This window comes from Megalopta genalis, unplaced genomic scaffold (genome assembly GCF_051020955.1).
Source record: "Megalopta genalis isolate 19385.01 unplaced genomic scaffold, iyMegGena1_principal scaffold0193, whole genome shotgun sequence".
In the NCBI taxonomy this organism is placed as follows: domain Eukaryota; kingdom Metazoa; phylum Arthropoda; class Insecta; order Hymenoptera; family Halictidae; genus Megalopta; species Megalopta genalis.
This window is the reverse complement of record NW_027476262.1, coordinates 220,812-236,039: the sequence shown is the minus strand read 5'-3', so window position 1 is coordinate 236,039 and position 15,228 is coordinate 220,812. Positions and strand designations below refer to the sequence as shown.

The 15,228-nt window shown below is 48.7% G+C and overlaps 1 protein-coding gene across 1 annotated transcript; it reads right to left on the bottom strand.

Moving 5' to 3' along the window:
* Window positions 1-5,724: 5,724 nt before the first annotated feature.
* On the bottom strand, window positions 5,725-14,379 carry LOC143262697 (uncharacterized). Its single transcript, XM_076528247.1, has 3 exons — window positions 14,090-14,379; window positions 12,721-13,277; window positions 5,725-5,852 (listed from the first exon to the last, which is right to left on the bottom strand). The coding sequence occupies exons 1-2, from the start codon at window positions 14,357-14,359 to the stop codon at window positions 12,723-12,725; spliced, it is 825 nt and encodes a 274-aa protein (XP_076384362.1). The 5' UTR covers window positions 14,360-14,379; the 3' UTR covers window positions 5,725-5,852; window positions 12,721-12,722.
* Between the last annotated feature and the right edge of the window lie 849 nt (window positions 14,380-15,228).

Here is a 15,228-nt window from a genome sequence, read left to right as displayed (position 1 = left end):
GCGTGGATGGGCCATCGATCGCAAATGGCTGGCCGTCATTCGAAACTCTTTAACAATCGTTCCCGGGAGAGGATCGCGGATGATAGATCGCCAGGTGCTCGGTCTTTGCCGGCTGACAGCGGTCCTACGGTGCTATCTGCTCGATTCCGAAGAGCCTCTCCGTCGCTTTCCGAGGCCAGACAGCCGTGACGCGTTATGAGCCAGACTGGTGACACCGCGGTTTTATGGATTGAGATCGAACGTCTCGATCTAGGGACCGCGCTCTTATTGAGAGATTGTGTCGCGTGGGCGTTACGTCCTTAGACCGTATATACATGTATAGTAGTGTCTCTCTTCCTGGCGCGACTTAAGTATGCCACTTCTGACACCGAGATATTGCGCGACCCTGTAATTTATCGATTTTCTCGCTATGCGAGTCGGTGAACACGTGTGCTGCGGCACGCGTCCCGGCTCCTTTGACTCGAATTCCCGGAAGACAGCTCATAATACAATGACATAGATTTTTTTTAATTTTAACATTTTAATACTGATTTTTTTTTAACATATTGCTGATGGATTTCTGATTCAAATGAGACCAAACGTGATATAGTTTGGACAGATATTTCTGTTGTCAATAGAATCAAAGACGATAGACGTTGCGCGTAATGCGCTGCCAAGATGCACGTGGTGTGCGATGGTGAAAAGTTTAGGCAATGATGTTTATTTGATTCTCCCAAAAAATTCAAATTTGTCGCTTTAAATGCTATTTTCCGATGGTTTGGTACAATCGATCAGATGCAAATTGGTGCGCTGCTGTCACAGTTTTCGCAGGTACGAAGGGTGGTCAGAGAGTTCGCGATCGCTGGTACCACCCTGGCTATGGCAATCGGGATGCGTCGCGTAGTCACCGGGTACACCTAAAATACTAAAACTTTCACCTTTTCACAATAAAATAATTTCGTTCTTTCGGATCTTCTTCCTGAATACGGAAGGAAACCGAAACAGATTTCCAGCCTTGCAATGAGACTGAACAACATTTATTTACTTGATACTTAATCTGTAATTCATTTTATTTTAGTAAATTACGTAATAAATAAAATACGTCGTTATAACAAGGTGGTGTTTTTCCTCTATTTTCTAATAACAAATAATGTAAAAAAAAAACATTAATTTGTAAATAATTCATATTCAAATTGGCTGCAAATTTTTACCATTGTATATGAATACGTATGTACTTACTTATTTAATTTATCCTTGCTCAAAAGATATAATTTTAATGCCTCCATAAGGTGTTGTATGTAAGGTGGTTCTCTTTTACTGTAAGATGTCAATAACTTAAGGGCCGCATGTAATTTATTGTGGTTGTTTGGTTCATTTTGCAGTTCTGTTTTTTCGTTTTCGTTCCTTCTTTCTTCCTCCTCACAGTCTAATAAAAATTGTGTGGCATGTATCAGGGTGCATTGCTCTCCTGTAATTGCACTCATTATCTCTGGCCAATCAGGTTCAAACTCTCCCATGTGTGATTGAATTGAAGGGCCAGCAGGATTATTATTATGTAGCAGTTTATTCCATGCATTTTTTATGTTCTTTGTTGTAACTTTGAACCACGAATCCGATGAAATGTCAATACAGGTTTTTAATGTGTAATCGTCATAAAATTCATTTATTCCTTGATCATATGTTAAAACAAGTCGCAAAAGCTTGTGCCGGAAAATTCTTTTTATTTTTCCTATGATCCCTTGATCCATTGGTTCCAGGACAAATGCTGTATTAGATGGTAAATATATAATTTTAAAATCTTCCTCTTCTTGTAGCGAAATTTTGTAGGCTTCGCAATCATTTAACATCATTTTACGTTCTCCGATATTTGTTTTTCCTCCTGATATTGTTTTACTGATGGTTTGAAATGGTTTTCAAATCAATCTGAAAATAACGTTCTACTCATCCGTGCATTTGACTGCGATTTAAAAATTACAGGTAATGAAAGTACATGTTTCAAAGCTCTTAGCTTTTTATATTTATAAATTACAATAGGCATAATGCTATGTGTGCCTAACGCATTTGCACATACACCAATTGTAATTCTATCTTTCTTCGCCCCATGTCCACTAAGACTTTTTGTTGAATGACACAATGACACAAGAAACGAAGAATAGAAATTGATTGAACAGTGACGCAATGAAAGGGGATGTAAAAGTGACGTAGCACGCAGTGCCGCAGGTAGCAAGAAAGCCTGGACGGGCGACCGAAGCGGTGCGTGCTAATGACCCTATTATAAAAAATGCTGCCGATGAGGCGTGCATTACTCGAAAATGCAGAAATGACTTTATTGCCGGAAAGAAGACGGCTCGAAAAAATCATCAACTTAGAAACTACAATTGTTCCGCGTTAAAAGTATTACAGAAGCTATCTATATTAATAAAGCATACGCGACTCGACCGATCGACCCAACACCGTCGGGACATAAGCATACAATAGATTCCGAAAATTACCAATAGTAAAATTAACAATAGTATCTAATTACCCGAAAAGCCGTTATTTCCTGCCTGTAAGGTAATGAAAGTACATGTTTCAAAGCTCTTAGGTTTTTATATTTATAAATTACAATAGGCATAATGTTATGTGTGCCTAACGCATTTGCACCTAAGCCAATTGTAATTCTATCTTTTTTCGCCTCATGTCCATTAAGACTTGTTGTTCCGCGTTAAAAGTATATAGAAGCTATCTATAGTAATAAAGCATACGCGGCTCGAACGCTCGACCCAACACCGTCCCTACCATACAATAGATTCCGAAAATTACCAAACGACTCCATCTGTACTGCAAGCGTCTTTCCACAAACAAATAAGCGACCGTAATAATAGTATCTAATTATACCGAAAAGCCGTTATTTCCTGCCTGTAATATTTCCTTCAACGCTGCCTACATCTGGTCGCCAAAATTCTCTCACCGTCACGTATTCCCCTTACCTTCTGCACAACACCAATTACCCAATTACCCACTTTTTCCCCAGTCTTATTACCTGCGCCACGGTCAACCTTCGAGACGCGCGGATTCTTCGTGAGATTCACTCGCAGGTACGATTCATACCTGCAAGTGACTGTTACTTCGGGGCGGTCACCTTTTTGTTTTTCCTATGATCCCTTGATCCATTGGTTCCAGATCAGATACTGTATTAGGTGATAAATATATAAATATATAATATAAATATATCAAAACGACTGCCTCTCTTTCTAGATCCGGAAAACTTGAAAAAACATTGAATCCGAGTGTCTCATTGAAAACTTCACGCCCCTAACGAATCTTCTTAAAAAACAAAACAGACAACGAACGGATAGATACTAACCAGACATCAACGCGTAAAAAATTCGGTTAAGACTCCGTCGATAGTCTCACCATCAACTCAATTCATTCTAAGCCAAGTACAGTTAGTCACCCTAGCGTTAAAAATTGTTATGTTATGTTAAAATATAGTGTTATTGATATCAGCCAATGTTAAAACCATTCTTTATCAACTTACCATCCGTATCACTCGAAAGAGTCATAGGAAATCGCGCAGACTCGGTGTCATACACGATTTAATCGGAGACTTACGACCTCCGTAGATCTAACAGTTCACTGTTCGATCTCGCCGGGAACGTTCTTCTCTAGCCAGTATTCTTGTTGGAAGTGCTTTCCATACAAGTCCACCTTCGTCCATATTGTAAACATTTTCCAAACTTATACTTTCTTCCTCTACCATCTTTTCAAAATCGATTATAAAAGCATTTGATGCATCCTGATCAACACTAGCTTTCTCCCTGTCTATGTTTGATAAGCGTATGCCATGTTGTCTCTTAATCTTGTTAACCACCCATGACTCGCTTTAAATCCCGAATATGACGGAAAATTTTTTCTTAATTCCGCCACCTTGTCTAATATAAGAGCATCGGTTATACGGTCTCCTAGTATCCCTCTTTGTACCAACCATGATAATAATTTTTTATTTAGTATATCGTAATAATGTAGCTTTACTATTTTTCTTCGCTGAAGTTCGCGTTTATTTTTGTTTCCAAGCGCATTCATTTTTGTAGCATCATGTGAATGCGTTGAATTGTTCTAATGCCAATGCCATAATTTTTTCCAATATTTTTAATTGACAGACCTGTTTCTCGAAGATCTTTCAAAGCGTAAAAGCGTTGCTGCACGTTTAATGACGTATATTTTTATGTCGATGCCATAATATTAATAGTAAAGCTATGTGTATGTAATTTAGAGTGTAAAACGATTTTAAAAAACGATATTAATTGTCACAATTTATATATCACTAATTACACTGTCCGACAAGATTGTGACACTCCCTGAACAAGAATCCGAAAACCGAATTGCTCCATCACCCTCAGTTTTTTAAATAAACGAACTTTTGTAAGAACCCAAAATTTTCGACGAAAATGAGGTATTGCATGAAAAGTAAAAACGTTAGAAAGTTCTAATTAGTGTTAAAAGATAGAGGAGAGTTTCCCGAATATAATGGCATGCAATTTATTAATTGTTTTTGGTCCTAAATAACAATAAATTAATGTGAAAATTTAAAAAAGTGTCGACGTGAGCAGTTTCTGCGCAATATTTTTGTATTTTTACGAAAAGTTTTTTGTTCGGCACGAAAACTCTACCCAGGATCGGATTCTGTAGACATTTCTGAAGAAGAAACGGCCCGGTAAAAGCGTCGGAACGATATACATTTCGAGTAGATCGAGAAAATGTTCGACGGCAACATGTACACGACGTTTTGCCGCCATGAGCTTCGCTGCTCGCTTCTCTCTGTCTGACAGGGCCGAAACTACGCGTAATCGACACCGATGGAGAGATCCAATGGGGCATCCACTTTTCGTAAATAATATTTGAATTTTGTTTAGTACTTCAATGTTCTGTTTTTTTTTACATATTTCTGTGGATAATAATCACCAAACTGTGTTATATTTCACACAAAAAATCACACCAGAGTATTTGGAGTTGGTAACTCCTCTATCTTTCAACACCAATTAGAACTTTCTAACGTTTTTACTTTTCTCTTGCAATACCTCATTTTTGTCGAAAATTTTGGGTTTTTACAAAAGTTCGTTTATTTAAAAAACTGAGGGTGATGGAGTAATTCGGTTTACGGATTCTTGTTCAGGGAGTGAAGCTCTACAAGAATTTCATAGTGGCTATAGGAACCCAAAAATCGTGTCGGACAGTGTAAAAGTATGCCAAGTCTGCCCAAAGTATGCCAAATTTATAAAATTATATGCTTATCCATCGCTCGAAATTAATTTATATAAAAGTCACAAAATATATAGGAGCCTACTACCTTTTTTAGCTTAATTTTGCGAAATTGTTTAAATATTTCGTAATAGCGATACCTTCCATTTAATAAATTATTTAAACAACGATGAGAATAGAAACTGAAAAGAATTAATGGCCGGGGAGTGTGTTAAAATCGTATCAAATGTTCGAGTCATTATTAAAAGTACGGCTGTTCGTTGTTTAATCAATGACGTAATTGTAGCAAGTATGAACGTAATGAGATAAATTAAACGGCGTGTAATTATTTCACGTGAAAAGCCGCCGAACCGAAAAGCGTAATTTAAAATAAATAGAGGGACCGAAGATTTAAATATTGGTGAGGAAACTTCCGATGGGGAATTAAATTAGCTCGTAGGAAATTTATTACAGGGAGTTGTTGGCTAATTAGCCGGCTGAACAACGTGATTGTATCATCAAATTTTTTCATTTTATTTGATCTCGCAGAGCGTACAGAAGCATTACATCGGAATCTACTTTTAGAGTCCTACAGATCGATCGTCATCGCGTTCGCTGTAGAGTCATCAGAAAATCCAACGTGTATTGCTCATCTGCGATACAGAGAATGAGCCGAAATTAAATTTCGCAGTTTCACCAGGCTCGCTGAAATAAATCTACACATTGTTGGAATTATTATTCTCGCATCGGATAACGAATTTTTGCAATGTTAATTTAATTCCCTCTTTTAATGTCCCCGTCTATTTAATATCCTTAATAATTATTATTTAATAATCCCAGAAACTTCAATAACTCCTCAACAGGGAGGAAGCGGGGAAGGCCGCCAACTACTGGACAGTACGTTGGCCTCTATGAGGCCAAACGTAAGTTGACGGAGGCCAACAAGGGCCTCATCGCGGCGATCTTCGACCCGGTGGCCCCGGGGCCGCAGCCCGGGAGATCGGTCGACCCACTTCCGGACGAGGTGGAGGTCGCCGCGAATCTTCGCAGTCGTCCGACGCGAGACGTTGCGGCGTCAATAATGGAGAGCCTGGCCGAAGTGGCCAGGATCTCCAGCGCAACAAGGGAGTTGCGGCCGGCCACGGTGCGGGTCCTGCAGGCGGCGGCCCTGAACAGCCGGGCGGGCGTTGCGGAGCTGACCATGAGGTCAGCTTCCGACGCCACCCGGCTGTTGGAAGCAGAGAACGCTCTCCTCAGAGAGCAGATGGCGGAGTTGCGGACCGAGGTGGCCCGACTCCGTCAGGCGGTGGAGGCGAAGCCGGCAGCAGCCGAGATGCCTCCGCCGCCGGCTCCTGAGGGGGGCACGGGGCCGCTGGTTGGCGCCGGCGCCCGAGGGCCCCAACGCCCTGGGCGAGGGAAGCCCTTGCCGGCGTCCGCAGCGGCGCCGGCAAACTTGCTGCAACAGATCGGCTCCCTGATCGATGCCAAGCTGGCATCGTTCAGGAGGGAGCTGATCCCGCGGATGCAGGATCCGCGGTCGGTGCCGCCCGTGCCGCCCGCCTCCAGCCCGTCGATAGACAAGAAAGGGGGGAGAAAGGGTGGCAGTGGAGGAGGGGCTGCGTCCGCTAAGGCGGCGCAGATGCGGCCCCCACAGCAGAGGGCTGCCTCTGCTGTTGTGCCGCCCTCCACCACACCTCCTACTGAGCTGTGGTCGAGGGTAGTTGGCCGAAGGGCCAAAAAGGCGGCTGCCGCAGCTAAACCTGCGGCGGCTGCCAAGGCCTCTTCGGCCGGGAGGGCGGCGAAACGGGTGGCACCGGCTGCCCCGAAGAGGGCTCCACTGCCGCCGCGTCCGCCCCGCACGGCTGCCGTTACGATAACGGTACCGGCCGGCGGGGCGATGACGTACGCCGAGGCGATGGCCACTGCCAGGTCGAAGGTTGACCTGGCAGAGATTGGCATCGCCTCGTTAAAGCCCAGGAGAGCGGTGACGGGGGGAATCATTTTGGAGGTCCCCGGGGCTGATGGGGCAGCTAAGGCCACTGCCCTAGCTGCGAAGATGGCGGACGCGCTGGCGGGAACCGGCGTGAAGGTCGCGCGCCCAATTAAGAAGGCCGATCTAAGGGTGCGCGGCCTGGTCGACTCGACCACGCCGGAGGAGGTTGCCGTGGCCGTCGCCCATGTGGGAGGGTGCGACCGGGGGGAGGTTAAGACCGGCGAAATCCGGTCTTCCCCGTCCGGTTTGGGCACCCTCTGGGTCCAGTGCCCTGCTGCGGCCGCGCGTAAAGTTGCGGTCGCGGGCAAGCTCACGGTCGGCTGGACCCGGGCGACGGTGGAGGCCCTCAGCGCCCGGCCCCTGCAGTGCTATCGCTGCCTTGGCCTAGGCCACACAACTCAGCGATGCACTGCGGCCGAGGATCGTTCCGACTGCTGCTTTGGGTGCGGCAGTCGGGACCACAAGGTGGCCGGCTGTACGGCGAAGCCCAACTGCCCGCTCTGTGCGGGAGCGGGCAAGCCGGCCGGCCACCGCCTCGGTAGCCGGGCGTGCCCCGCCAGCGCGAAACGCGGCAGGGGCAGCAGGGGGAGAAAATCCGCGGTGGTCAAGGCGACGGCCACCGTGGCTACCAAGCCAAAGATGGCACACAAAGGTGCCACCGTCGCGCCCGCGGCGGCGATGGAGGTGGAGGCCTGCCCGTAATGGGGCCCAAGGGCCCTATAATACAGGCCAACCTGAACCGCTCGGCCAGGGCACAGGACCTCCTGGTGCAATTCCTGGCCGAGCGGGGTGCCGGGTTGGCCGTAGCGGCGGAGCCGTACAGGATTCCCGATCATCCACATTGGATGGGGGACCTGGGCGGCTCCGCCGTTATAATATGGGTAGGCCGGCCGGGGTCCCCGGCGTGCTCCGTTATCGAGCGCGGTCGGGGATACCTGGCCGTTGACTGGGGCGGCACCGCGGTTGTGGCGATCTATGCACCTCCAAGGTGGTCCCTCGAGGAGTTTGTGCAGTATCTGGACGGGGTGGGGAGATGCGTCTCCCGCTGCCAGCCCCGTCCGGTGCTGGTCCTGGGGGACTTCAACGCCAAGTCGCCGGCTTGGGGTTCCCCCAGGACGAACCCGAGGGGCCGGGAGGTGCTTGACTGGGTGGCGGGACTCGAGCTCCGTCTTTTAAACACGGGCTCGGTCCATACGTGCGTGCGGCATAATGGGGGGTCCATCGTTGACCTTTCATGGGCAACGCCCCCCGCCGCGCGCCGTATTACGGGGTGGAGGGTGGCGGAGGAGGTCGAGACACTGTCTGACCACAGGTACATTGTTCTCGGCCTCTCCGCCGCCCCATCGACGCCCCGACGTCGCCCCGCTGATGAGGGATCGCCTCAGCCGCGGTGGGCGCTAAAGCGCCTCGACCAGGACGCCCTGATGGCGGCAGCCCACGTCGTGGCCTGGCCAGCAACACCGGCCGGGCCAGTCGACGGGACAAGGGAGGCCCAATGGTTCCGGGGCGCAATGACGTCCATTTGCGACGTCGCCATGCCCCGGGCCAGGGTTTTCCCGAGGAAGGCGGTGTACTGGTGGTCGCGCGCGATAGCGGATTTGCGCACAGAGTGCGTTCGCGCGCGACGCCAGTACGCCCGCGCCCGTCGACGACGGCGTTCCGACGTGGAGCTGGCTATCCAGCTGTATGGGCGATACAGGGAGAAGGTGGTCGCCCTGCAGCTGGCCATCAGGCAAGCAAAGAGCCAGGCCTGGCGCGACCTTCTCGGCACTATCAACCGAGATCCATGGGGGCGCCCATATAAAATGGAGATGGGACGATTACGTCCCTGGGCGCCCCCTCTGACGGAGAGCCTGGATCCGGGGATGCTCGGACGGGTCGTGGACGCGCTATTCCCCGTCAGCGGGGAGGCGTCCCGGCCCGTCCCTCAGCTAGAGGGACACGAGTGGTCCCCGGATCTGGAGGTCGCGCCGGAGGAAATGGCCGGGGTAGTCAAATGGCTCCGGGGCAAGAATACTGCCCCGGGGCCGGACGGTATCCCCGGCCGGGTCTGGCTGCTTGCCATGGGCGTCCTGGGCGAGAGGCTTAGAGGCCTCTACTCCGGGCTCCTGAGGTCCGGGGTGTTCCCGGACCTCTGGAGGAGAAGTCGGATGGTCCTCTTAAGGAAGGATGGGAGGCCTGCGGATTCTCCCTCCGCGTACCGGCCCATTTGCCTCCTGGACGAGGTGGGCAAGATCTTTGAAAAGATCATTGCTGCCCGCCTCGCCAGGCACCTGTCCCGCGTTGGCCCCGATCTGGCGGACTGCCAGTTCGGCTTCCGGGAGGGGCGATCGACGGTCGATGCAATCGACCGTCTAAAGTCCCTCTCGGACAATGCCGTGGCACGGGGCGGGGTGTGCTTGGCGGTGTCGATAGACATCGTCAATGCGTTTAACACCCTGCCCTGGTCCGCCATTAGGGAGGCCCTGGCTGAACACCAGGTGCCTCCCTATCTGAGGCGGGTAATCGGGGCCTACCTGCGGGGCAGGTGGGTGGAATACCCGGGCCGGTACGGGACGATACGGAGGGAAGTGGACTGCGGGGTCCCACAGGGGTCCGTGTTAGGACCACTCCTGTGGGACCTGGGATATAACGCAGTCCTGAAGGCCTCCCTACCCGACGGTGCCACCCTCATCTGCTATGCAGATGACACATTGGTGGTCGCCGTCGGGGACACCTTCGAGAGGACCATCCGACGAGCGGAAGTTGCGGTGGCAGCCGTCGTCGCTAGGATCCACGGTCTGGGGCTGAAGGTGGCCCCGGAGAAGGCCGAGGCCGTCTGGTTTGGACGGCCTTGGTCTCGGCCACGGGCCAGATCGTGGATCTGGGTTGGAGGAGCCTGCGTCGAGGTGAAGTCCGAGATCAAGTATCTCGGACTGATCCTCGACAGCCACTGGAGGTTCGGAGCACATTTCGGCCGCCTCGTCCCCCGAGTTGAGAGGGCGGCGGCCGCGTTAGGCCGCCTGTTGCCCAATATCGGGGGACCGGGCGATATGGTGCGCCGCCTATACCTAGGCGTGGTGCGGTCAATGGTATTATACGGCGCCCCGATTTGGGCGCCGTCCGTGAGGGCAAGCCGGCGCAGCACATTGTTGTTGCGCCGGCTTCAGAGGCAAATGGCCCTTCGCCTCATACGGGGGTACCGCACCACGTCTACCGTGGCGGCGCTTGCTCTGGCGGGAGAAATTCCCTTCGAGCTGCAGGCGGCGATGCGCGCCTATGTCTATAGGCGCATATGCATCGCTGGCCGGGCTCGGGGGGACCCGCCGGAGCAGGAGGCGGTCGAGGGCTTCGAGCTCCAGGCCCGGGGACTAGCGCTCGCCAGGTGGCATGCGGAGCTTTGTTCCCATGCCGCCGAGCGCGTCCCCGGGGCTCTCCTGCCGCACTTCACCACGTGGCGGGAGAGGCGGTTTGGCAGGCTCTCCTACCGTGCGACGCAGGTATTCACCGGGCATGGCTGCTTCGGTGTCTACCTGTGTCGCATCGGTCGGGAAGCGACGACGGTGTGCCATCACTGTGGCGCGGAGGAGGACTCGGCGCAGCATACACTGGAGGTGTGCCCCGCCTTTTCAGTGCTGCGCCGAGTCCTAACTAGGGAAGTTGGTGGCGACCTCACTCTCTCCAGCTTAGTTGGGGCCATGCTGGAGAGCCCGACAAAATGGGCGGCAGCCATAGCCTTCTGCGAACAGGTAATGTTGCAGAAGGAGGCTGCCGAGCGGGGTCGCCGTGAGGGGGGGGGGGTGCGGCGTGTGCGCCCACGCCTAGAGCCCCCCCCGAGTAGCTGATACTAGGCGGGCGGCGGGTGTACCGGACTATGCCGGTTTAATTGCCCGCCGCCCGCCAACCGAGGATGCCCTATTTTAAAGTGGGGGCGACAAAACCGTCGCCCCCGACGGCCGCTGGTGCGGCCGTCGTGAAGAGGCGGTGCGGGGTGCGGTCCCCCGCACCGCCGAATCAAGATGATTCATGGGGGGGAGGATTAATCTCCCCCCGGGACGCGGCCGGCCACCGCTCCATCCTGGTGGCCGGCCAGGCGAGGGGGAGCTGCGGTCGTGTTCTTGAAGAGTTCCCGTGGCTCCCCCGTTAATCGCCAGCGCCCTAGGCCGCCGTGGGGGTTTTAGCGGGTCGAACCCCGCACTACCCCCCCTCCGCCCTTCGGGCGGAGCGGGGGTGTCTGACCTGCAGATTTCCCCCACGTTAAAAAAAAAAAAAAAAAAAAAGAAACTTCAATAAAAATCACTCAGGATTAATGAAATAAAGTTTTGAATTATTTTGTTTCACATGAATTGCTAAAAGTCCACATTTTGAATCCCCTAGGCGCTGTTGCCAGCACATAAACCAATAATTCCCTAGCCTTAAACTGCCACGGATTCGTGAAAGGTCGTTTAATATTTTTTGATTTTGCCCGAACCCCATGAATCATGCGTTTAATTAAACATCTTATAGAAGAAGAGAAGAAATTTTAATTTTGTAGTGTAAGAAATACGTCGTGCTGCAAAAGTATCCAAACGTAACCTCACATTTACTAGATTCAGAGCTAAAAAATCAACTTTTCGTTTGAATAAAGATTAAAATAGATATTTACTGTATAGATGGACTTATAAAAATAACATTTTCACTAGACCACCACTCTGTCCCCAAACATTCTATTTATAAATCAAATCTATAGCTTGCCACACACTGAATATCCAGAGACAAGCCAGCAATTTATGAAACACAAAATTTCCTGGACTGAAAAACTGAAAAATCTCAAGCTGAAAAACCATTAATTTACTTAAGCTTCTGTCACGAAGGAATCCCAATATTATAATGTCTGAAACTGTTAAACATAACCTCACATTTTTTACACCTGAAGCTAAAAAGGAAATCAACTTTTCATTTGAATATGGGTCCAAACAATTCTGCTCTACATAGTAAAAAATCCCCTAGAATTTAATATCGTAAGTAACCTGCACTGTTATGAATTTATAATCCAATAATTCTCTAGTTTGCCACTTTGCGAATCCCTGTGGATAGCCACCAATTCATAAAACAAGAATTCCCCAAACTGCTAGACTCAGAATTGAAAATTTTTCCTTCTCAACCCTACGAACTATCAATTTACTCAAGCATCTAACTTGAAGGAATCTCGATGCAGAGTGCCGGAAACTGACAAACATAACCACACATTTCCTGAACTTGGATCTAAAAAAGTCAACCCGTCCATTTGAATTAAGTTCCAAATAATTCTGTTCTGCATTGATGCAATTATAAAACAGAATTTCCCCCAGAATTCAACATTGTGAATCTCGTAAAATCAGGTTAACAAATAAACAAAAACTTCCCTAACCTGTTTTACTGTGAATCCCCGAAAGATAGCCACCGATTCATGAAACCGAAATTCCCTAGATTCATAAAATTGCCTGAATTCATATTTCAATAGCACCCCCGCGTTGGTTAACACTCCGAAGTCCCTAAATAATGCTCATTTAACACATTTCCTCACCTACCTCTAAGCTTTTGGGTCCTTGAGGAAACGAAAGTCAGTCATCATCTTGCCAAGGTGCATGGGATGAGTATGAGCCCTCATGTGCATGTGATGCATGTGATCAACAGGTCCTACGGCGGCAGCCCTTATCGCCTGTTGATTGTAGTTGCAGGTCATCCCTTCGCTTTGATGAGTGCAATGAGGCACCTTGACGATAGTTGGCTCAGGAACGACCACCATGGGCTTGGAGGGCACGACAACCAGTTTATCCTTGCAAACTGGGGGCACTGGGACCAGCTTAATGGTCTCGATCACCTGAGTCTGCGGTTCCACGATCCTCTCGGGCTGGGGCTGGGGCTTTACAGTGACCACTTCGGGGACTGGAGTCGGTGCTGGGACCTCGACTCTCCTTTCTACGATCTGCACCTTCGACTCCTGAGGGCAAGGTTGAGATGGCTGGATGATCTGCAGAGTCTGCACCGAAGGGACCACCTGCTGGTGCATCATCTGCTGGGGAACCACCTGTTGGGGCACCACCTGCTGGGGAACCACGAACGACTGCTGGGGCACCACGTATGCCTGAGGATGGAAAACTATTTCATAACACACACAAGCTCCGTCGGTACGAATTTTTAAGAACTATCAATTAGCGTTGAAGTTTGGAGATCGGTACTACGCCAACAGAATTCACAGTGGCGACGAAATCAACGATATGGCGGAATAGCAGAGTTGGACATTATACAAGTAGAATTTCATTTGAACAATTCGAATAAATTTTATGAATATTTTTTCGTACAGTTTGAAAATAAATTTCACGGATAAAATTTTATTCGACTAATCTTTCGAATAAATTATTCAAATATAACTTTATTCAAATAACGAATTCAAATAATGATTTGAATAAAGTTTTATTCAAATAATGATTCGCGAATAAAGTTTCTTTCAAATAATGATTCGAGTAAAGTTTTATTCGAATTATGTTACATTCAAATAATGATTCGAATAAATTCTCGAATAACGTTTCGAAGACATCCTTTGAATCAATTTTTCGAATAAATTCTTCGAATCACCGAGAAATTAAGTGTTACTGTAACCATAAGCGATAAAAAAAACTTCGAACGCATAAGTTCTCCCTTTAAATTATACAAATAATTACAAAGACTTATGACACAAAATGGAGAATTACGTGTACATTTTCATCGATCGAAATTAACAATCGATGAATTATTTACTAAATGAGAGCTCTTACGAAAAACGAACAACTTTTGTCGAAAACTTTAAATCTCTCACGATTCTCAAGAAATAACACAAAATCAAGATACATGCAGATCATAGTGAATTTATGCGTCGAGAGAAGCATGGTAAATTAGAAAGCACGACGCAATTGCTACCTGAGGAGCCTGGAAGACTCCCAGAGACTGCACAGGCTGCGGGGCCTGCTGGAAGCTGTAACTCTGCATCTGTGGCGCCACCTGCGATTGTTGCACCACGCTCAGGCCCTGCATTTTCATATGCGACCCATCCTGAGACACCTGCTGTCCATTTTGAGCACCTGGACGGATCTCCACGCAGAAGGACGCCTGCTTCTTCAGCCTGTCCTTCTCAGCACCCGCATCCTCCAAATGGAAATCCTTGGGACTGATCGCCGAGGATTCGGCCATCTTGGTCTCCAGTTTGCCAGCTGGCATTGCTTGCACTGCCATCGCAGCTACCAACAAACTGCACAGACATGCTGTTAACGAATTCATCGATGTAGAATCGGTTGAACAATCGTAGCGAACTGAATGCTTGGACGATTTGGCTGGCTTTTAAACCGATTTTTCGGTGTGACGACACCGCTCACGCACTTTTTTCCGGAACGCAATAGTGCTGAGCGTGCCGAATTCCGACGTAGAGCAGCACGGGCGGGGACTGGCTTCGGGAAATGAGGATGAGGGCGAGAATAAGAATAAGAATGAATCTGAGAATGAGACTGAAAATGGGACTGAGAATGGGGCTGAAAATGAGGCTGAGAATGGGATTGAGAATAGGTCTGAGAATGGGTCTGAGAATGGGTCTGAAACCGAGAATGGGACTCAGATTAAGACTGAGTGTAAGACTGTGAATGGGAGTGAGTCTGAGAATGGGGCTAAGAATGAGACTGAGACTTAGACTGAGACTTAGACTGAGGCTGAGAATGAAATTGTATATACAATAGTCGGAACGATGGTATTTCGAGAGAGCCGCTGTTTCTGTAGTAAATAGGAGAAAGTTGAACAAGGTAATTTTACATTGTGTGTCAAGCTCAAACGTCGGGGAGTGTGATCTTTTTTCCAAGGAGTACGTCCCTCCACTTGCAAAGTACACTTTTCTGTTGAATGAACGCTGCGGTTTTATTTACTTATTGTTAGCTTGCTTCTTTACGACGGCCTGAGGAGGGTTTTTTCAGAAAGTTGAACATGTTAATGTTTACGGTGATATTTTGGAAATGTCAACGCTAGTTATACAGGGTGTTCTATTTAAGACAAGCCTCTTAAATTATCTTGTCAAG